General features: G+C 37.4%; 1 protein-coding gene across 1 annotated transcript in view; it reads right to left on the bottom strand.

Moving 5' to 3' along the window:
• LOC100373614 (sperm-associated antigen 16 protein-like) overlaps positions 1-14,139 on the bottom strand; it is a 39,816-nt gene extending 25,677 nt beyond the window's left edge. Inside the window, exons 1-5 of the mRNA XM_085495326.1 lie at positions 14,081-14,139; positions 11,784-11,858; positions 11,272-11,339; positions 10,623-10,747; positions 5,012-5,257 (exon numbers count right to left, since the gene is read on the bottom strand). Coding sequence (XP_085351452.1) covers positions 5,012-5,257; positions 10,623-10,747; positions 11,272-11,339; positions 11,784-11,858; positions 14,081-14,120 — 554 coding nt within the window. The 5' untranslated portion in view covers positions 14,121-14,139. The remainder of the gene's footprint in view (positions 1-5,011; positions 5,258-10,622; positions 10,748-11,271; positions 11,340-11,783; positions 11,859-14,080) is intronic.
• Positions 14,140-24,937: the final 10,798 nt, after the last annotated feature.

Genomic DNA, 24,937 nt, shown 5'->3' with positions numbered 1-24,937 from the left:
CGGTACATCATCCAAGAAGGACAATGCCCCCCAGCTCTGGCCGACACCTACCTGAGGCGAGGACCAGTAGGAAGACTATTTTCCACGTCAAAAATTTGAGTGGTGCTTGATCAGAGAGGCTCAAAAGGTGGTCTGCTTAGAGCGGACAACACAGCCGACAAGTCCCAGTTGGGCAGTTCCCTTGCATGGGGTCTCAGCGTCTGGAAAGCAGTAAATAGTCTCCTAATAGTAGGACAATCGGTTAGTCTTGTTCCCGTACGTTTGAATGGTGGGGCACAAGGCCGACCTGTAGCCAGCGATCGCTGCGTAGGACAAACCCACTTCGTCAAACAGATGGACGAAGGAGCCTGCTACCTGGCCAATAGAGGGATGGTATCGATCAATCTCCCTTCCGCTACACTAACCAGTGTATGCTCGCAGCCTAGAAATGTAGGCTGCATTGGTGGAATCCCTGTTCGCCTTGGCCAGGACGTTGACAGCCCGCTCAGATAAAGCTTTCGTATGTGCGGGTCTAATGAGAGCCTCTATGCGGGTAAGTGATACCCGCTGGGCTCGTGGTAGTGCGCCGTCTGGTTGGGACGGCATGTCCGGTAAGTCCGGAAGCACTGCTGGTGTTTCGACTATCTTTTCCGACAGAAGTGGAAACTAGGCCCTGTTTGGCCATTTGGGTGCGACCAATGATAATATGCAGGTGTGCACCTGTCGAAGTCTTCTCCGGTGCCCGGTGGACTAGCGGGAAGGGAGGAAAAGCGTACACAACTAAGTGGGTCCGCGGGGTAGCAAAGCGACCCTGGCCCAGGCTCCTGGAGTCAGCAGGAGTGTTACGTACGTCGGGAGCTTGGTGTTCCGGGGTGCGGCAAACGGTCTAACCTTGGACCGTCCACAGCCGAAACAGCCTGGAGGCTACCCACTGGGGTATCAGCCACTCTGTGTTCTGGAGACGGAGTCGCCCTGAAAGGGCGTCGCCAGACTGTTCCTCTCCCCTGGAAGGTGGTGTGCGGTTAGCTCCACATTGTATTCCAGGCACCAAAGGAGGATTTTGCTCCGCTAGGACTGACAACGATGGGGAATGCGTCCCCCCCTCCTTCTTGAAGGAGACCACCGCTGCGTTGTCTGTGCGGAGCAGGACTCTGTGGTCTCGAACTACGGGTAGAAAGCGTGGTAGTGCTAAGTACACTGCTCACAGTTCGAGCCGGTTGATATGGTGGTCCCGAACCTATGCGGGAGCCATATCCTTGGGCTTGTTCGTCCAATAGATGCGCTCCCCAACTCTGGGGGGAGGCATCTGTTACCAGAGTCATACCTGCGGCGAGCGGGTCCAAGGGGGCCCCTCTGCCCGAGGTTGGTCAGTGACGACCACCAGGGCAGGGCTTCCTTCACTTGGTCCGAGATCGAAACCCGCCTATCTAGTTCCCATAGGGGAGCTCGGCGTTATAACAAGCGTTATACCGGGCGGCTGCGTAGTGCGGCCTGGGGAACGACCCTTCGAACCGAGGTCATCATTCCGATGATCCGCATTAGTTCACGGAAGGACACCGAGGGAACGCTGACTAGGCATTCGGCTAGGCTGCTTAGCACTAAGCAATATGCTTGAAATAGCTAAGCCAAGCTTACCTCTGTGTCAAAACTCCATGCCCAGGGACACCAACTGCGCGTTGGCTCGAGGTGGGACTTGTCGATTTACTAACGAGCCCAACTGGTGAAGTAAATCCTGTGTTAGCCTGATGCGTTTGGCTATTACCCCTTGCCCGGGTTGTTGGTAACCAGTAGTCTGGGTACGGGTTGAGGTGTACCGACATCTGGTGAAGCAGCAGCACTACCTGTTTCATCCCTCTGGTGAACACGTAGGGCGCTGTGCCTAACCCGAACGGGGGGGCACCGAAGTTCGAATATTTGGCCCAGCTGGGCGATTCGAAGGAGATGGCAACTCGCTAGGTGCATTGGTACGTACAGGTAGGCCCCGCTTAAGTCTAGCGGGGCTAGGGCGTTTTGTTTTCTGTGCTTGGGGTGCCCTCCGCTTGCCCATGGCAGGACCAACTGGCTAGCGGATTCGATCTGAACCCTCTGATTCATTGCACTCCGAAGCTTCGAGACTGTACCCACCATTCCCTGAACAAAGAGGGTGGAGGGTGTCCAGTCTGCGTCACTGAGGTGGGGGACGTACCCCAGCTCAGCTTGTCGGCGGAAACATGTGCGTCTAAGGCCGCGTCTCGTAGCACAGTAGTGGCCCTGGCCAAGCGAGCCAGGCAACACTAGGGGGTGTCGCACGTAGATGTGCGGTGACCCACCAGTAAAAATGTCGCCTGGTCTAGGAGGCTGGTGCGTTCTGCCTCCAAGGTCACCAGAGTGCTGGGCACGCATAATAATGCGCTCAAGCAACTCTGCCCTCAGGGCTAGATGGGTCGTCCTCAATTGGCAGACACCCATGGAACGCGGCTATCCCCCTTTGCCCGGTTTGCCAAATTCGTGGTACCGGGGTCTGGGGAAGGAGCCTTGGAATCCGGTTGGGGGCATTTTGGTCTCATCCCACGCTATGGGGTCTGATCCCGAGACACACCGACCGGGTAGCGTTTGGTCCAGTGGGAAGTGTTGCCTAACGTTATCCCCACCCGGGGGCCTTAAGCATTACATCCTCCGCGGCTGACCAATGCCACCCATCAACACCGTTTGCGTGCTCTGCGCCCCACTCCGCACTCAGACGGACAGGGGAGAGATGTGCCGACGGGGTTGCTTTGGATCCCGTCGCCTGTGATCCCATAAGTGTTGAAGCCACCTTAGGTGGTCACTTTTGGATCAAGGGTGGGGGTATATACATCGTATCACTGGGATCGATGATACTCCGCCTCACCCCAAAAGCATGGCTCACCGAGTCATACAGATGGAAGACTCTGAGGGACCGCCCGGAGTAACGGCTGTATCCAACGCGAGCGAACTGCGTCTCCTTTAACTTAAAATATGTGAGAGGGAGCGTGTTCGACTGTGCGTCTCATGACAGGGTCGGTTCCCTCTGGGGACGCCCGTGAGTCGGTAAGAAAGTAGTCAAAACCCACAGCGGGGACCGGACACAAGGATAAATTCGTTACCGTTGTACCGTTACCGCGTGACGAACCCTAGCTGGCTGAAAGTGGGGGGGGGGGGGGGTCAATGCGTGCCCTGCCCTGAAAGCCCTGCCCCGAGATCGGAGACTTGGCTGCCAGCACCCCGTTGGCATTCAGTGCCCGCGGATCAAGAGAAGGACCGGTGCAATTAGCCTGAGCCTCGGCCACCCCCCAAAATAGTGGGAGAGCCGTGACTGGGAACGGGGGTTCCTCGGAAGAGACGTGTTTGAATGCAAACATGCTTTCGTGTCTCTTCCTGCTTGCCCACCGAGGGGACACAGTGGAGACAGCTCGCTTCGACTGCGTCTGATCTACCCGGCCTGCCAGGGACGCAATTGCCCCGACAGTCCTTCGACCAAAGCCCTCAACTCGGAGGCAAACTCGGCGCCGTGCGAGGAAGGGTCCACGAAGAGACCGGCAACGGGCCCCATAGGAGGAAAGCTTCCAGGGGCACAGCCTCGCTGCAGCCGGTAAAATCGGGTAAAAAACACCGCCTGAAAAAACAGACTGTGAGGATGCCCTCCGATCAACGGGGGAGACTGAGAAAATATCGGTACCTCCGCCGTCGGGCCTCTTACTCGACGTCCCGGTACATGAAGTACCGGTAGCCGAGCGCGAGGACTTTCCACTCATGCAAAACACGCAACTCATTTTAACCGATTTGTTTACTGGACGCGCGACCTTGCTGTGACGCGGTCAGTGTCAGCGATTTTGATGGCTCTGAAAGAAAATCTCAGGCCTCAGAACTCCAGTGAAAAAAACACGCTTTCACGCAAAAAAACCCGGAACCCACCCGTAGCCACGACAGCATCTCGGATGCGGGTTCTATGCTGGTAGATTCTGAATAAAAAACTGTACGGTCGGCTCGAAAGACGAGGAGACCGGAAGAAAAAGGCAGCGAGCCTTGGAGCTGTCATTACATCGATATATTGCTAAATACATTAAAAATAAAAGACGACATGCATGAGGGAGATGAATTACAGTTGTAAAAGGTGCCGCCATGAAATCAACATGTGATTACGTAGTGGCGCCGGATTTTGATTTCTTTGCTGTGAAAAATACTACACGCAAAGGGGAAAACGACACAAGGGTAAAAAAAGACAAGGAAAACTTATCCTACCAGCTACCATGTCGGATGCCGAGCAGCGGCAACAACCCAAGCTATAAATCCGGACAGAAAAAAAAGCAGGCGATCCAGCAGAGCTCGCTAGATTTCATCTCCACTCGAGGCGGAGAGAAATTAAGAGTGAAGGACGGCTACCTGTGGCGCTGCCAGGTGGCCTCGGTCACGTGGGTTCGTGACATAAGGGGTAAAAGAATCTTGAGGTCATGGGGCTTCCCCTGACCTGGATTCTATCTCTCCGTCACCAACAGAATCGCTGCTTAATGCCTACAGTTCAAAATAGTCATTTTGACTGACCGGAGTCTATGGTGGGTAATTGAACGTAGTGAATTATCAAATCCAAATGTACAAGGTGCAATTTGTTCAATGACTGCAAAAAGTACAATTCTTTGAATATATTTCTTTTTTTCTGAATATGTTTGAATTGCAAGACCATCCGAATTTTCACATCATCATAGTCCCTAGATCCCAATACCATATTTGCTCTATTAGAAGCACATGTGTTTCTATTGGCAAAATAAGTTATATTTTAATGATTCAAAAAAAGTGATTTTTGGTTTGCAGAATAGAATAGAAGAGTTAACATTTTTTTTTAGGTTTTCAGATTAATAAAGTAAATAATAAAAGTACATGAAAAGTAAAAATTTATTTAAAAAAGCACTCAACATGCAATTCTATTAGAGGTGCATTTCTAATAGAGCAAATACGGTAAAGCTTTATTAATTTATATTTGAGTGCAACTTTAATGCTTAGAAGACAAAACCTAATTTATGAAGCAACATGTACAAACCGTTTAATATCACTAATCAATTTGTTCTTCTCTTGTACAACCCTCTTATGGTGCATGCGATGGAAGTCTCTTTCCTTCCTCAACTTTACATAAGTCTCCTTAGCTTTAGTAGCAGCATTCTTGTACTTATCTACTTCTCTCCTCAATGCTTTGATCTGATTATCCAAATGTTGATTCCTACTGTAGATATCAGGTACTGTACGTACATCCTCTTCATTTAACAGAGATTTCTGTTGTAGTTCATACCTAGGAAACAATCATGTGATATTAAGACATATGACATATCTGAAATAATTTAATAATTTATTTAAAGTTGCTGATTAGATGGTTTTTACAAGGAGCAAGAGAAAGAAGTTCTCATCATACACTCGTAAAAGTCCGGTCCCACTGGCCAATGGACACAAAAACATATAGCAAAATTTCGGGGTTGGCTCCATCTGATTTCATCTGCTCCAGAAGTGGACAAAATTTGTGAGAACAGAACGGGAAAAAAAATGGACGTGGGTAGTATGTAACAGGGATATTAAACTGTTGTTCATCGGGAACCTATCGGATGGAAGTGGATGACAGCTCTGAAGGGGTTACCTGGGATAATTGCAAAGCAAATGCATAGCAGAAAGAGCAGATGAATAGCAAATTAAGTAAATGCATCATATATGCCTAACCGAAAGAAACACATTGTCTGTTTTGAATACTTTATATACGAGATGTACATGTATATGCTTACATCCTTTCTATTCCCGTGTTACTAACTATGTATAGACGTTCCATGTACAAATGTACCTTATCTTTCCTTTCTCTTTCTGTTTTCAGTTGTAGTGGATGTGAGTTGCGAGGATGCCCAGAGGATGCAGAGATGAATACAACAGACTTTTAACGGTTGATAACAAACATAGAACATTTGTTGCATGGTGGAAAGTTCATCTGTAAAAGTTTTGTGCAGCTCAAAACTTTTTGCATGGATGAATTCACAGTGGACGGATGCTCGATAGAGGCTATGAAATATGTATGCAATGAGTACACAATGAATGCATAGCGTTTTCCAACAGATGGCAAGACTTTTTGTTTACATCCTCTTTGCATCCGTAATTGCTGTGGGGCCGGGCCTTAAGGTTGTACATGGGCATTGAGCTACTAAATTTATCACTATTTCTTTCTTTCTTTCTTTCTTTCTTTCAAAACTGTTACATAAATATTGGTTCATTTTATTTCCAGGTTTTAAATTTTTGGAAAATTTATGGAAAATATTCATAAGAAACCAATGGTAAATGGTTTGAAAATCACCAATTCCATATTATCAACGAAACCAATGGTAAATGATTTGAAAATCAATTTAGTGAGTATAGCAAGAGAAATAGATGAAGAACAAGACATGAAATGTCACAGTCCCCGTTATTTGATTATAAAGTAGTACAAGGAACATCTGCAAACAGGTGAATGAATATGTACTCTATGTGGGTACAACTCATCATAAAGTGATTTCCCATAATCTAGTTTTGTACTGACAACTAAAAACTTCCACTGACCCATGTTCAGAATCTCAGAGTACACAAGTGCAACAAAACTATTTGTCATACATGTATACTTGCTCAAGAAACTGCATTCATAAATCTGAGTGAACCTTGATGTACATGACTTCTTTGTTAATCAAGTCTTAGTATATTACCAGGACCTGGGTTTGTTTCAACATCACCACTGGGCATCAGAATCATTCTCATGTTGTCAAATACAATTTTTTATTAATACAGTAAGATTTATTATTTAAAATGTATTCATTGTACATAGAAGCTATGTTTTCAGAGCAAGTACATGTAATAATTAAGGAAGCCAGTAAAGGTTGGTCTGCTCATAACCTTCAATGGAGAAGTAACGATAATTGTTTGAAGTCTTTTTAGTGCAGTGATATTATTGCATTTCATCATTATTAATGGGTATAAAATACTGTAAACCATTTAATTTTCACTTCTAGATATATTCAGGATTCTATGAAATTTCAATAAAGTCCCTGACACTCCATGATGTAGGAACCCAGAAAAAATTGCCTTGCAAAATTGAAGCAGTTCACAGCACCACTGTAAAAAAAAAAAAAGTTTAAAATGAGTATTGTTAAAGATATACACATGTGGGTTCATAAGACATACCGGTATGTACCAATCTGAGCGGTTCTAGAGATTAGTATCACAAGATTTTACTCTCCGTGATTCAATATCAGCCCTATGTATAACGCTGTGTTGATCAGGCGAACTAATTGACAATGGCCCTACAGGTATCGCTATGCAATCACAGTAGTTTTGTATTCTTCTTGCATTTCGACCATGGAAAAATATTTGTTTTTGAGAGTGGCCGAATTATTAGAAGAAAAACAGAAACTATTTTTTTTTAGTATAAATTCTAGTAACTGAAATGCAGGATTGGTAAAGAACAAGACAATAAGCAAGATTGATAAACCTTCAGCGAGCACTCCTGAAATTTCAGATCATTGGTACCATGTTTTTGGATACATTCAATAAAATTGGGTTATTTATTTGATGTAACGAAACATGCATTCACAGCAGACGGAAATTCGTTTGAGATGTTACTGGATTTTTGTATTCAGTTTTCCATTTCAACCACCATCATCACTTGTAAGCTGAGATCATGCATAAATGCACAGTGTAGTGCCACCAGAAAACCAATTGCTTGAGAATATTTTGCACCATTACACCATTTCAAATATTATATTAATTCACAGACAACAAAATAAAGATTTTCAATAACATACAAGTTTTCCCACAGTTTATGATTGTATGGCAATTACATGGCTTCACCAGTTTTACTCTGGAAGAAGTTGGAAACAGATAACAGGAAGGGGCTACATGGCTACATCTTTTTTTTTGAATTTGAATCAAGCATGATTTTTAAATTTTTTTTTTTTTACAAATGTCTATTTCAGGGCAACAGAAACAAAAACAATAAATGTGTAGGTAGGCATTTTAACAATTGCACTATTAATATTGGATGAAAACGTCATTACCGATATAAATCATAATTCTGTTCAAATTAAAAATAAGATCACATTTAATTTAGTCAGTTTTCATAATTAAATACATAATAACATGTACTTATAAATTTGAATAAGGTTCAACGGCTTTTTCATTTAGTGCCAGTTTATACACCATAAAACTTCTGATTTAGGTGTCACACTCAAAGAGTGAAAGGCCTTTGGTTTGGCATCGCGAAATGTTAGAATTGAATCCCCCCAAAAATTCAGTAAAGTTTACGAAAAGTAAAGTATTTTCTAAAAGAAGTTTCGAATAAATACAAACACGAATACATTGCTTAGTTGTTAGTACCGGTAGCAAATGATCACGGTAGCACAATCTGGTCATTCTGTGTTTCGCAAGTGAATAACTTACTTGTTTTCGAAGTATTGCAATTGTTTATTATTATTCAGTAATGATTATAATACGCACAAAAAAATAATTCGTTGAATTTTTATGAATTGGAAGTAATATTCAACTTAGTTTCATCGTAAACGAATGATTTCGGTCGAATGTAAATGCGATGCGATGCGATGCGATATCCGCCATGTTATTTCAGTACACGTGGTCATTTAAATATGTTAATGACGGCTCAGTGATCTTGTGGTGAACGCAACAGGGGATTCACCGATGTTTAGCAAGATCTTTATGCTTTGATTTTGACGGGGAAAACGGCATGATTTTTTTTAAATCGAAAAATTAGTTGTTTTCAAAAAATAAACTGAGCATTCAAAGAATAATTTAACATTGTTCACAGAAATAACAGCCCATTGTCGAAACGAAGCTTACCCATTCACGCTATTCACAATAAACATGATACTCTTGAATAGGTGTCAATGACTACGGTAAAATATAAATTAGACTCTTTTAGGCATCAGGAGTGAATGAAATATCCAAAACATTAAAAAAAACAACTGCCGAAAAAACGGGCGATTTCACGGTCCGTTCACAGACTGTGGTCCGTTGCAGACTGCTCGACCGACCGTCCATACACGTGTTGTCACTGTACATCCGCCATGTTGAATCGCACAAGATCGCCAAAATCTTCATTGCAACTAACAGTTCAATGCTCACAACATAAAAAATACGAATATAATCATAGGCAACCTGCTATTATATAATGAATAAATTGATCGACACAGGGAAATTCTTCCCCCCCCCCCCGAGTTGTGAATATTTCGGAAATCGCTACACAAGCAAAAGACCGGAAAACGATTTACCGGTACTTGAAAACTATGTCCTCGTGAATTAATCGTTCGTGTACAATAATTTGACAGGGTATACAATTCACAAACTAGTTTCGTAGATTAGAGACAATTGTTTGCTTTTTTTGGTTTTTCACAAGAATATAAAGCTGGCAATCATCATAATATTCACGTCCGTACGTCACGAAATGTACACCAATCGTACCCCAATAAACTGGAAAACTTACCTTTGCAAACACGTCTCTTATGCCGCCTTCTTGAAGTTCTTGAAATCAAATAAAGTTACTAGTTCTTCTAGTAACGAGTGAATGAGACCACTGAGCCAAACAGAATACATGTATAAACAGTACTATAATAAATTGCACGCAATGGAGAAATCACGTGCCGTAATAACAGCAGCCTTACTCACAGATCTAATCTACTGTAAAATATTTTATTTCAGCTGGAATTATCATTCGCTGAAAAGACTTTTTCTGGGTGTTTTGTATTGAATTTATTTTCATTGATTTTTGACAAGTTGACTGTAAAATATAAGAAAAGGGTATATTCGCTGGATTTTATTTTAACTGAAACATTCCTTCAGCGAAAATAGCAAAAAAATGTTGCAAGCAAAAATAAAGTATTTTACAGTAATTAATTTATTCTGAGCATGCGCAGACGTTTTGTCAATGTTGCCGGGAGAGGCAATTTTTGATAAAATTGTGAAAAAGACCCACTTGGGATTTTCAGATCTGGAAAAAAAATTACGTGCATACTCGGAGGGGACATGTTCATCAACCTGCCAAGTTTCACTGATATCTGCTGTAGAATTTCTGAGAAAATGTTGGAGACGGAATTATGGACATAACCTGAATTATTAGTCCCCTTTTCAGGCTGCGCCTGAACGGGGACTAAAAAAGCATGTACTAACATATGCATGCATTTAATAGACCCGTAATGAAACATTAAACATACATCAATTTACCTATGGCATAAACACAATTACAATTATTATAATAATTATTGATATTGGTCATTGATACAATATTTGAACACATTTAATGACCTGATGTGTAAATGCATATTTTTCATTAGTCAATCGTTTGACCAATCATATTTAACACATGATATTGCAAGCTTCTTTCATAAAATTAGATTTCTAATTTGATGCAACAAAACAAACATTGTGCTTAAATTGAATTTTTGTGCAGCACTTGCTTGAGTTGCTTTTGTTAATATTGTCTAATATTGAACGACATATTCACAGTAGACAGAAATTCAGAGTGTTTAGTTTACAAAAGTCCATTTCAGAGCAACAGAAACCAAAAACATAAATGTGTAGATGGGCATTTCACAGGCACTGTTCAGAAGTATAATCTCGATTTACTCAAGTTGTGTAAGACTCACCATTCAGTCTGAAAGCAGTCAAGAGTCTTACTCATTCCCATCTTGACAAGAAAATTTCTGACAAAGTCATCAACAACTTCTGGTCTTTGTACAACAGAGGCACCAGGTATTTTATCTTCTTTAGACTAGTGATTAAATATAGCAGAAAGGAGAAAGCAAGAACAGAATATTAAAATAAAGAGTTAGATATGTATCATGTGTATCTATGGTGAAAGACAGATTTCAATGTTTGAGTATATATTGTAAATGCAATAATTATTCACAGCGTAATAATTTTGCTATTTTGCCGATAATTAAATTTGCTATATTAAATTCATGTATGTAAACTAACAATAGAACTCCCTAGCAATTTTTCAAACTCAATATCTCAGAGAAATTAAATTCTGATAAAAATAAATGGTTTTTAAGTAATACATAATCAACTTTTATGTGAATTTCAGCTGGAGATGCACTTTTAATGCAGTTAATGAAGTGTGTGTACAGTGGTCTTGTTTATATTGTCAGCTATATCTACCAGTTATACCACAACTTGGCTAGCAAATGTGTTATTTTAGTTAAATAATGTAATTTTGGATACACACATGTATGAGCTGATGTTAGTATGCATCAAACTGAGAATATTCATTCATTCTAGTATAACATAACTTACAGAAGCTGCTAAATCTTGTGCTGCTTCTTGTATGGTTCTGACTGCAGCATCCAAATCATCATCAGGTTCTGTTAATAAACAAATATGCTTGGGCTTTGAGCAGTTGTAATGACACCAGATACACTGAAAACTCAATCACACTTGAATCTACAAAACTGCTCAGTAATCTTGGTAAGAAACTTCTGATGCAGATATGCAAATACCTGGTACATTTATTATATGGTAATATGTACAGTATATTTGTTTGAATCCAAACAAAATGTTGTCAACTTCTTCAGAAGTGATATGCACCAAGATAATAAGATTCATGAAACACAATTATTTGCTAAATTACAGTAAAATATTTTGTAGCAGTGAACATTTTTTCAAATTTCTTAATAATACAAGGTGTTCCATCAATAACTATTGCCATGTTTCAGTATCAGGAAAAGCTTTAAATTATTAAATCATGGAAATTTCAGTCACAATACATAATGTTTCTAATGAAGTGAAAATTTTGATTTGTTACTTACCAGATGCAATGTCATCATCAATAGGCACCTCTTCATACTGGAATTCATCACCAGAATCATCAACAATACTCGCCTCTAATGAGTTTATTAAGGCAAACAGGAATGACATTGCGTTTACAGATATCACTATAATTACATGTACACACTTTAACAGGTAAACTTAATTCACTGTAGTTTGATGATAATTAAATGAGCTGTTATTGCTTTTTCTTTGTAATTAATTCATATAATACAGTTCATATCATGAAAACTACTTAACAATTATGAAAAACAGTGAACTTCGCAAATCCTTAACAAAATTTAGACTTGGCAACCACTGTCTGAAAATTGAAACAGGCCGGCATACAGGATTGGATTTTAAAGACAGAGTCTGCAATATGTGCGACAATGACCATGTTGAAGATGAACAACATTTTGTCACAAATTGTCCTCATTACAATGAAATAAGATTAAAACTTTACATTGTAGCTAATAAACGTATACCAAATTTTGACAAATTTAGTAATGAAAATAAATTCATATCATTACTAAGTGACGAGAAAATGTCTATTCCTTTAGCGCAATATTTAAAAAACTGTTTTAATACAAGACAGCAGCACCTACATAAACTAAGCCAGTAATACATTCCTTGTATTCAACTTATTATCTTTTTTTTTTTATGCCTTTTTGTTCCCTTACTCTTTATGTGGTTATTTTTCTTTTACTAATATCTGATTTGTAACCCTTTTCATCCCCTCCGGGGGATGTTGTGTGTTAATAAATAAATAAATAAATGAGTGAAAATTATCACCATATACTTGGGGTTTGTAACTACGGTGACATGATACCAAGATCCCGTCACAATCTCACTCTCGCATAAGCGTTCCAACTCAGAAAAAATGCGAATGCGCATGCCCGAAGTAACTAGGATACTGGGATGTCCAGGTGGATCAAAATAGCTGCCCACGATACATGTATGACGGATTACGAGAACTATATTTTCTGTACATCTTCGATGTATTACATTTTTCACTATGATAGTGACAAGAAAAGTTTATTTTTTTCATTACAAACCTTGAACATTGATACGCGTCATGTCAGAAGGTCGTAGCCTCAGTCTCGCTATCTACAAGAAGAGACTTGAATGGGATCTTGACATGACGTCATCATACAGTACTATGCGAGTTGCAAACCCCAAGTAATGTACCTCTGGTAATACATATATGCTAAATGCATAAAAACACCAACCAACACACATATAGTCACAATTTCACATAAGTAGTCTGAACCAATGAAGACCTGAAAGCGAAATAGTGCATTCTCCATAAACTTTAAAGTTAAACTGTACTACCGATAATCTTTTTTGTGAATATTTGCCAATTTCAGCGCAAAACATAGCTGCAGTTACAGCCAAGGAACTGCAGATCCATGCGTAGGATACACCCAGTTTGTCTACCCTAATTCCTGGGAAACTGGTTCACTGGGACATTCATTTCATCTTTTAGTGATCTCATAACATACTGAGGTATCAAAGGGAGCATAAATAATGGATATTCTGTATGTTATTTTTTAAACCAAGATCAAGAATGAGAGTCCAATTTAAATTTTAACTTGTATAATTGGTAAATTGGTAGCGATGTCATCTTTTTGTACGCATTATACTATTTTAAAGTGATCTTTTCTACGTTAGCTCTATGTAGTTATATATAGAGGGATTGTGGTATAATGTACTTTCATGCGTAATCTCGAAGTGGCATTCATATATAGTGGGAAATCCATGTATTGATAGGGCCTGTTTTGGGTTTACCGGTAAATGTGTCAAAAGGTGTTATTTTAAGTGATACAAAAATGTATCTCGACAGTAAGTATCACTAGCTGGCAAAATGCGTTTACTCTGTGCATGGACTTGCAGCTCCTTGCCCGGAACATGGAAATTACGTACCTTCCATGCCCGGAACGAAGGCCAAACTGAGGACAATCAGAGGTGCTAAAACTGCAACAATCGAAAACATAGCGAAGAACTACTGCATTAGACAAAAATATGCCTCTGTCTATGACCGACCTGAGCTCAATAACAATTTTATGATTCTCAAATAAATATATCACATTGCATTGCAGGGCAGCAGAGTATACTAAAATCAAAACAAATGTTATTTTGTAGGTTGTTGTCTGACCTCGAATATGGTATTTAGCTCGTGTTTACGACTACGCCACACACTGAAACATTGTCAAATTTGACATACGGAATGTTTGCCAACAGCTTGGGTAGCTTTCGCCAAAAACTACAACAACAACACTTACATCATGAAAAAGGATACGTTCCAAAAAGTATGCACCTTCGGTACCGTCAGTCGCCATTTTGTTTTGACTTTTGTTGCTAAGCACACTGCGCATGCGTACAAACCTTTTCACCCTTGATCTCAAGTGGGGAAAAAACGAAAGAATTGTTCAAATCCACTACAGGCGGAGACACCGTCGATCCTTGAAAAAATAATGCCCACTCTAAAAATAACACTCCACCCGACCACCGGCCAGTGTACATTTATTATACCGCCAAAGTTTGTATTTCCAATGTAGAGCTTGGCTGGTTAAGTGCTATATGACCAACAATTTATTATATGAACGTTAATTAATTTATTATTATATGTTTGGATACATAAAAAGCAGACAGGGATTTTATTATGTATCCTGTCCTTAAACAAGATCACTGTCCGCTGCGAAATGTGTTCTTACACGAGTCGACCGTCAACTGATATATGTCTGGACACGGTTACTTTTTTAGTAACCGTGGTCTGGAATAGGAAAAATATTTTATGAGATAACTGTATATTTTGCCATAAATAAAGATCAATTATTATATAGATTTTTTGTCTACAGTAATTAAATGAGGATTTATATCAATTTTGATTTAAATCTGATTTAATAACTAATAGTCCGAGTTACAGTGTACAAAGTGAGTAACAATGTAAGCATCTGGCTATTTTCCATTGGTCACGCCCTTTTGATTGATTAGACGCAGCGTTGAATTCGGTTAAATGTCATGAACATATGGAGGAAAGGTTTTGAAGGAAATATTAGCCATCCGAACTAAACAGCGAACGTACCAGAATAGGTATTAAATAAAAGACGCGGTTTTGATGTTTAAGATAATTATTCTTTATATAAAGCAAATATGTACGGGGACATTGCCACTGAAACGTCGCACCAGCATCGCTGCGGGTACGCTCGTGAGAAATTCATTACAGTCACTTCAACGGAGTGCATCCAATAATGTTATAGTCGATAAATTGATACCTGTACTTGTTTCACACTGCTGAAAGTAACATTTAGTGTGTATTTCACATTTTTTCATTACTTTTCTTGGCGAACAATGCACAAAAAACGCATGCTATTGAGTAATGTGTCACTTATTATAATACACGAGGTAAAATATTGCAATATTGCAAAATATTTTGTGGAAGAGCGGGTGTGAAAGATGTATGTTAGTTGTAGTTGGGTATGGTGAATGTCTGTTCGATGTGATACAATAAATAACAAGGTCATTTGGGTATATATCAAGATTTTTTGTTTGCCCTCGGGCAGTTGGTCGTAACCATATTATTGACGATGTCCTCGCCTCGGCCTTGGCATCATCAATATTATGTTCATGACCACCACTCATTGGGCAGGCAATAAATCATGATATTGCCCCCACAAACATGTGTTATTATTTAAATACTGGTAGAAATGTTTGACCGCAGTCCCTGTCAGAAAAAGAGACTGTGTTTCGACGTTCTCTCGGGCGAAGTGGAAACACCAGTAAAATAGTCGTTGTATCAATTCAATGGAAAGTCACATAATGGCTATACAGAACAACTCAAGAATCTGGTGTGCATTTCAGACTAAACTTAATGGAAAATAATTCGAATCGAATATAGATTTTTAACCGTCGATTAGGCGACTTGGTGACACCTCAATACGCTGAAAACTCAATCACAATAGACTACGGAACTACTCTGCGATGTCTGACTATTGCCTTCTGAATACTGTGACTGCTACATTTATTTTTGACGTACCGAAAACAACAAACAAAATTTGGCGACAAAACAACGTCTTTTAAAAGCGTAGTTTTATTGTACAATACAAAAACACCGGCAATGATAATGAAGTGATGCCATGCGTACGGTAAATGAATAAAAGCGGTGGTTATATGTGAGATAGAGCCATAGAGCCCGCCCTTTATCATTTACATGTGGCGGGGAAGAATGCACACAACGTTTATTTATTTTTTGTAATTAAAAAATCATCGCAGTTCAAGGTGTAAATAGAAATAGTTATGACGTCACGGTGCTCTGATGAACACAAATTTGGAAGACAAGTTCACTTGCTTGAATTCATCATATGTAACGAATTTATACGTACCACCTCTATTGACGTTTCAAGGAAACCAGGTCATAAATATATTCCAACTTGTAGGATCTGGTATTCCGCAAATATTATTGTGAAAATATTGGAACCCTTGTATTTCTGAAAAATTTAAATTTTGTAATTCGTCACGAAGATTCAGAGTATACCCTATTATAATAATAGACTTGGGTCATGTAAAGGTTTTCAGCATTCAGCATAGCACCTATATTGGACTTGGGTCACGTGATGGTTTACGAGATTCTACCCAAACTTTTGTTAAAAGATATAGTTATCATCAACCAACTGACATGGTTACCGATACTAACCATGTCAGTCATTACCGGGTTACTGATGATGACATAATCACAGCTGTGATGTGCAATTTAAATTAGAATTTATTAGTAACAAAACCTGAGCCATGTTGGCTCATTTGACCTATCATCTCAATCATCGGAGCCGACTTTGTTATTACCAAGTATCACTTTATCTCTCTATCCAAATAGTCGTGTTATATAAGAAAATAAGCATAGACTGTGATATTTAATACGGTATGGATTACAAACTATATATTTCTCTATCCAAATAGTCGTGTTATATAAGAAAATAAGTATAGACTGCGATATTTAATACGGCATGGATTACAAACTATATTTCTCTCTATCCAAATAGTAGTGTTATATAAGAAAATAAGTATATACTGCGATATTTAATACGGCATGGATTACAAACTATATATCTCTCTATCCAAATAGTCGTGTTATATAAGAAAATAAGTATAGACTGCGATATTTAATACGGCATGGATTACAAACTATATATTTCTCTATCCAAATAGTCGTGTTATATAAGAAAATAAGTAAAGACTGTGATATTTAATACGGTATGGATTACAAACTATATATTTCTCTATCCAAATAGTCGTGTTATATAAGAAAATAAATATAGACTGCGATATTTAATACGGCATGGATTACAAACTATATATCTCTCTATCCAAATAGTCGTGTTATATAAGAAAATAAGTATAGACTGCGATATTTAATACAGCAGGGATTACAAACTATATATCTCTGTATCCAAGTAGTCGTGTTATATAAGAAAATAAGTATAGACTGCGATATTTAATACGGCATGGATTACAAACTATATATCTCTTTATCCAAATAGTCGTGTTATATAAGACAATAAGTATAGACTGCGGTATTTAATACGGTATGGATTACAAACTATATATCTCTCTATCCAAATAGTCGTGTTATATAAGAAAATAAGTATAGACTGCGGTATTTAATACGGTGTGGATTACAAACTATATATCTCTCTATCCAAATAGTCGTGTTATATAAGAAAATAAGTATAGACTGCGATATTTAATACGGTATGGATTACAAACTATATATCTCTCTATCCAAATAGTCGTGTTATATAAGAAAATAAGTATAGACTGCGGTATTTAATACGGTATGGATTACAAACTATATATCTCTCTATCCAAATAGTCGTGTTATATAAGAAAATAAGTATAGACTGCGGTATTTAAAACGGTATGGATTACAAACTATATATATCTCTATCCAAATAGTCGTGTTATATAAGAAAATAAGTATAGACTGCGGTATTTAATACGGTATGGATTACAAACTATATATCTCTCTATCCAAATAGTCGTGTTATATAAGAAAATAAGTATAGACTGCGGTATTTAATACGGTATGGATTACAAACTATATATCTCTCTATCCAAATAGTCGTGTTATATAAGAAAATAAGTATAGACTGCGATATTTAATACGGTATGGATTACAAACTATATATCTCTCTATCCAAATAGTCGTGTTATATAAGAAAATAAGTATAGACTGCGGTATTTAATACGGCATGAATTACAAACTATATATCTCTCTATCCAAATAGTCGTGTTATATAAGAAAATAAGTATAGACTGTGATATATAAAACGGCATGGATTACAAACTATATATCTCTCTATCCAAATAGTCGTGTTATATAAGAAAATAAGTATAGACTGCGATATTTAATGCGGCATGGATTACAAACTATATATCTCTTTATCCAAATAGTCGTGTTATATAAGAAAATAAGTATAGACTGCGATATTTAATACGGTATGGATTCCAAACTATATATCTCTCTATCCAAATAGTCGTGTTATATAAGAAAATAAGTATAGACTGCGATATTTAATACGGCATGGATTCCAAACTATATATCTCTCTATCCAAATAGTCGTGTTATATAAGAAAATAAGTATAGACTGCGATATTTAATACGGCATGCATTACAAACTATATATCTCTCTATCCAAATAGTCGTGTTATATAAGAAAATAAGTATAGACTGCGATATTTAATATGGCATGGATTACAAACTGTATATCTCTCTATCCAAATAGTCGTGTTATATAAGAAAATAAGTATAGACTGCGATATTTAATACGGCATGGATTACAAACTATATATCTCTCTTTCCAAATAGTCGTGTTATATAAGAAAATAAGTATAGACTGCGATATTTAATACGGCATGGATTACAAACTATATATCTCTCTATCAAAATAGTCGTGTTATATAAGAAAATAAGTATAGACTGCGATATTTGATACGGCATGGATTACAAACTATATATCTCTCTTTCCAAATAGTCGTGTTATATAAGAAAATAAGTATAGACTGCGATATTTAATGCGACATGAATTACAAACTATATATCTCTCTATACAAATAGTCGTGTTATATAAGAAAATAAGTATAGACTGCGATATTTAATACGGCATGGATTACAAACTATATATCTCTCTATCCAAATAGCCGTGTTATATAAGAAAATAAGTATAGACTGCGGTATTTAATACGGTATGGATTACAAACTATATATCTCTCTATCCAAATAGTCGTGTTATATAAGAAAATAAGTATAGACTGCGATATTTAATACGGTATGGATTACAAACTATATATCTCTCTATCCAAATAGTCGTGTTATATAAGAAAATAAGTATAGACTGCGGTATTTAATACGGTATGGATTACAAACTATATATCTCTCTATCCAAATAGTCGTGTTATATAAGAAAATATGTATAGACTGCGATATTTAGTACGGTATGGATTACAAACTATATATCTCTCTTTCCAAATAGTCGTGTTATATAAAAAAATAAGTATAGACTGCGATATTTAATACGGTATGGATTACAAACTATATATTTCCCACAATAATTGAAAGAAAGAAATGCCCGATCAAACATACTCGTGATAAATTTAGAAAAACAAACCGGTAATTGTTTAAGTAATATAAGGTGTAAAGATTATGCAAAAAAGTACGTTTCAATTTGCGGCGGAAACCACGATTGTAACTAATTAACAGAGTACATTATGTGGATATTGTCTAGTCATTCTTTGAGCATTTGTTCTTACACTCCGTTTGCCGCAGGTATGTTAAATGATTATTTCGCAAATGGAATGATAGATTGTGCCCGAGGCAATGTGTTGGCCACACTAATACAAGAGATGATGCGAGTCTCTGATTGTTACAGTTCTAATGTATTCATTTTGTGGTCCAAGTATTAATAAAGTGACTAACATTGAAAGTGAGATTTTTATCAACATCGGCGGAAATATTCTGTTTAAACCAATACATACGGGAAGAAATGCCTGTGCTTTGCTAAGGGAATCATTGGATACATGAATGTGATGCAAGCGAGGAGTCATGGGATACATGACTGTAATTTGAACAGGGAATCATGGGATATATGAATGTGATTTGAACAGGAATCATGGGATACATGAATGTGATTTGAACAGGGATTTTTGGAATATATGAATGTGATTTGATTAGGAATCATAAGATACATGAATGTGAATTGAACAGAGAATCATAAGATACATGAATGTGAATTGAACAGAGAATCATGGGATATATGAATTTGATTTGAACAGGAATCATGGGATACATGAATGTGATTTGAACAGAGAATCATGGGATATATGAATGTGATTTGAACAGGAATCATGGGGTATATGAATGTGATTTGAACAGAGAATCATGGGATATATGAATGTGATTTGAACTGGGATTTATGGAATATATGAATGTGATTTGATTAGGAATCATAAGATACATGAATGTGAATTGAACAGAGAATCATGGGATATATGAATGTGATTTGATCAGGAATCATAAGATACATAAATGTGAATTGAACAGAGAATCATGGGATACATGAATGTAAATTGAACAGAGAATCATGGGATACATGAATGTGAATTGAATAGAGAATCATGGGATATATGAATGTGATTTGAACAGAGAATCATGGGATATATGAATGTGATTTGAACAGAGAATCATGGGATATATGAATGTGATTTGAACAGGGATTTATGGAATATATGAATGTGATTTGATTAGGAATCATAAGATACATGAATGTGAATTGAACAGAGAATCATGGGATATATGAATGTGATTTGATCAGGAATCATAAGATACATGAATGTTAATTGAACAGAGAATCATGGGATACATGAATGTGAATTGAACAGAGAATCATGGGATACATGAATGTGAATTGAACAGAGAATCATGGGATATATGAATGTGATTTGAACAGGGAATCATGGGATATATAAACGTGATTTGAACAGGGAATCATGGGATATATGAATGTGATTTGAACAGGGAACCATGGGATATATGAATGTTATTTGAACAGGGAATCATGGGATATATGAATGTGATTAGAACAGGGAATCATGGGATATATAAATGTGATTTGAACAGGGAATCATGGGATATATGAATGTGATTTGAACAGGGAACCATGGGATATATGAATGTGATTTGAACAGGGAATCATGGGATATATGAATGTGATTTGAACAGAGAATCATGGGATATATGAATGGGAATCATGGGATATATGAATGTGATTTGAACAGGGAGTCATGGGATATATGAATGTGATTTGAACAGAGAATCATGGAATATATGAATGTGATTTGAACAGGGAATCATGGGATACATGAATATGATTTGAACAGGGAATCATGGGATACATGAATGTGATTTGAACAGGAATTCATGGGATACATGAATGTGATTTGAACAGGGAATCATGGGATACATGAATGTGATTTGAACAGGGAATCATGGGATACATGAATGTGATTTGAACAGGGAATCACGGGATATATGAATGTGATTTGATCAGGAATCATAAGATATAAGAATGTGATTAAAACAGGGAATCATGGGATATATAAATGTGATTTGAACAGGAAATCATGGGATATATGAATGTGATTTGAACAGGGAATCATGGGATATATAAATATGATTTGTACAGGGAATCATGGGATATATGAATGTGATTTGAACAGGGATTCATGGGATACACGAATGTGATTTGTACAGGGAATCATGGAATATATGAATGTGATTTAAACAGGGAATCATGGGATATATGACTGAGATTTGAACAGGAAATCATGGGATACAAGACTGAGATTTGAACAGGAATCCTAGAATATATGAATGTAATTTGAACAGGTAATCATGGGATATATACATGTGATTTGAACAGGGAATCATGGGATATATGAATGTGATTTGAACAGGGAATCATAAAATATATGAATGTGATTTGAACAGGGAATCATGGGATATATAAATGTGATTTGAACAGGGAATCATGGGATATATACATGTGATTTGAACAGGAAATCATGGAATATATGAATGTGATTTGAACAGGGAATCATGGGATATATAAATGTGATTTGAACAGGAAATCATGGGATATATGAATGTGATTTGAACAGGGAATCATGGGATATATAAATGTGATTTGTACAGGGAATCATGGGATATATGAATGTGATTTGAACAGGGAATCATGGGATACATGAATGTGATTTGAACAGAGAATCATGGGATACATGAATGTGATTTGAACAGGGAATCATGGGATATATGACTGAGATTTGAACAGGAAAACATGGGATACATGAATGTGATTTGAACAGAGAATCATGGGATATATGAATGTGATGTGAACAGGAAATCATGGGATACATGAATGTGATTTGAACAGGGATTCATGGGATACAAGACTGAGATTTGAACAGAAATCCTGGAATATATGAATATGATTTGAACAGGAAATCATGGGATATATGAATGTAATTTGAACAGGTAATCATGGGATATATACATGTGATTTGAACAGGGAATCATGGGATATATGAATGTGATTTGAACAGGGAATCATAAAATATATGAATGTGATTTGAACAGGGAATCATGGGATATATAAATGTGATTTGAACAGGGAATCATGGGATATATATATGTGATTTGAACAGGGAATCATGGAATATATGAATGTGATTTGAACAGGGAATCATAAAATATATGAATGTGATTTGAACAGGGAATCATGGGATATATAAATGTGATTTGTACAGGGAATCATGGGATATATGAATGTGATATGAACAGGGAATCATGGGATACATGAATGTGATTTGAGCAGGGAATCATGGGATACATGAATGTGATTTGAACAGGGAATCATGGGATATATGACTGAGATTTGAACAGGAAATCATGGGATACATGAATGTGATTTGAACAGAGAATCATGGGATATATGAATGTGATTTGAACAGGAAATCATGGGATACATGAATGTGATTTGAACAGGGATTCATGGGATACATGACTGAGATTTGAACAGGGAATCACGGGATATATGAATGTGATTTGATCAGGAATCATAAGATATATGAATGTGATTAGAACAGGGAATCATGGGATATATAAATGTGATTTGAACAGGAAATCATGGGATATATGAATGTGATTTGAACAGGGAATCATGGGATATATAAATATGATTTGTACAGGGAATCATGGGATATATGAATGTGATTTGAACAGGGATTCATGGGATACACGAATGTGATTTGTACAGGGAATCATGGAATATATGAATGTGATTTAAACAGGGAATCATGGGATATATGACTGAGATTTGAACAGGAAATCATGGGATACAAGACTGAGATTTCAACAGGAATCCTGGAATATATGAATGTGATTTGAACAGGGAATCATGGGATATATGAATGTAATTTGAACAGGTAATCATGGGATATATAAATGTGATTTGAACAGGGAATCATGGGATATATGAATGTGATTTGTACAGAGAATCATGGAATATATGACTGAGATTTGAACAGGGAATCATGGGATACTTGAATGTGATTTGAACAGAGAATCATGGGATATATGATTGTGTTTTGAAGAGGGAATCATGGGATACATGAATGTGATTTGAACAGGGAATCATAGAATATATGACTGAGATTTGAACAGAGATTCATGGGATATATGATTGTGATTTGAACAGGGAATCATGGGATACTTGAATGTGATTTGAACAGAGAATCATGGGATATATAAATGTGATTTGAACAGGGAATCATGGGATATATGAATGTGATTTGAACAGGGAACCATGGGATATATGAATGTGATTAGAACAGGGAATCATGGGATATATAAATGTGATTTGAACAGGAAATCATGGGATATATGAATGTGATTTGAACAGGGAATCATGGGATATATAAATATGATTTGTACAGGGAATCATGGGATATATGAATGTGATTTGAACAGGGATTCATGGGATACACGAATGTGATTTGTACAGGGAATCATGGAATATATGAATGTGATTTAAACAGGGAATCATGGGATATATGACTGAGATTTGAACAGGAAATCATGGGATACAAGACTGAGATTTCAACAGGAATCCTGGAATATATGAATGTGATTTGAACAGGGAATCATGGGATATATGAATGTAATTTGAACAGGTAATCATGGGATATATAAATGTGATTTGAACAGGGAATCATGGGATATATGAATGTGATTTGTACAGAGAATCATGGAATATATGACTGAGATTTGAACAGGGAATCATGGGATACTTGAATGTGATTTGAACAGAGAATCATGGGATATATGATTGTGTTTTGAAGAGGGAATCATGGGATACATGAATGTGATTTGAACAGGGAAACATAGAATATATGACTGAGATTTGAACAGAGATTCATGGGATATATGATTGTGATTTGAACAGGGAATCATGGGATACTTGAATGTGATTTGAACAGAGAATCATGGGATATATAAATGTGATTTGAACAGGGAATCATGGGATATATGAATGTGATTTGAACAGGGAACCATGGGATATATGAATGTGATTTGAACAGAGAATCATGGGATATATGAATGTGATTTGAAAAGAGAATCATGGGACATATGAATGTGATTTGAACAGGGAATCATGGGATATATGAATGTGATTTGAACAGGAATCATAAGATACATGAATGTGAATTGAACAGAGAATCATGGGATATATGAATGTGATTTGATCAGGAATCATAAGATACATGAATGTTAATTGAACAGAGAATCATGGGATACATGAATGTGAATTGAACAGAGAATCATGGGATACATGAATGTGAATTGAACAGAGAATCATGGGATATATGAATGTGATTTGAACAGGGAATCATGGGATATATAAACGTGATTTGAACAGGGAATCATGGGATATATGAATGTGATTTGAACAGGGAACCATGGGATATATGAATGTTATTTGAACAGGGAATCATGGGATATATGAATGTGATTAGAACAGGGAATCATGGGATATATAAATGTGATTTG

This window comes from Saccoglossus kowalevskii, chromosome 21, assembly GCF_978046115.1.
Source record: "Saccoglossus kowalevskii chromosome 21, keSacKowa6.1, whole genome shotgun sequence".
Classification (NCBI taxonomy): Eukaryota; Metazoa; Hemichordata; class Enteropneusta; family Harrimaniidae; genus Saccoglossus; species Saccoglossus kowalevskii.
The sequence above is the reverse complement of the archived record's forward strand: the minus strand, read 5'-3'. Positions and strand labels throughout refer to the sequence as shown.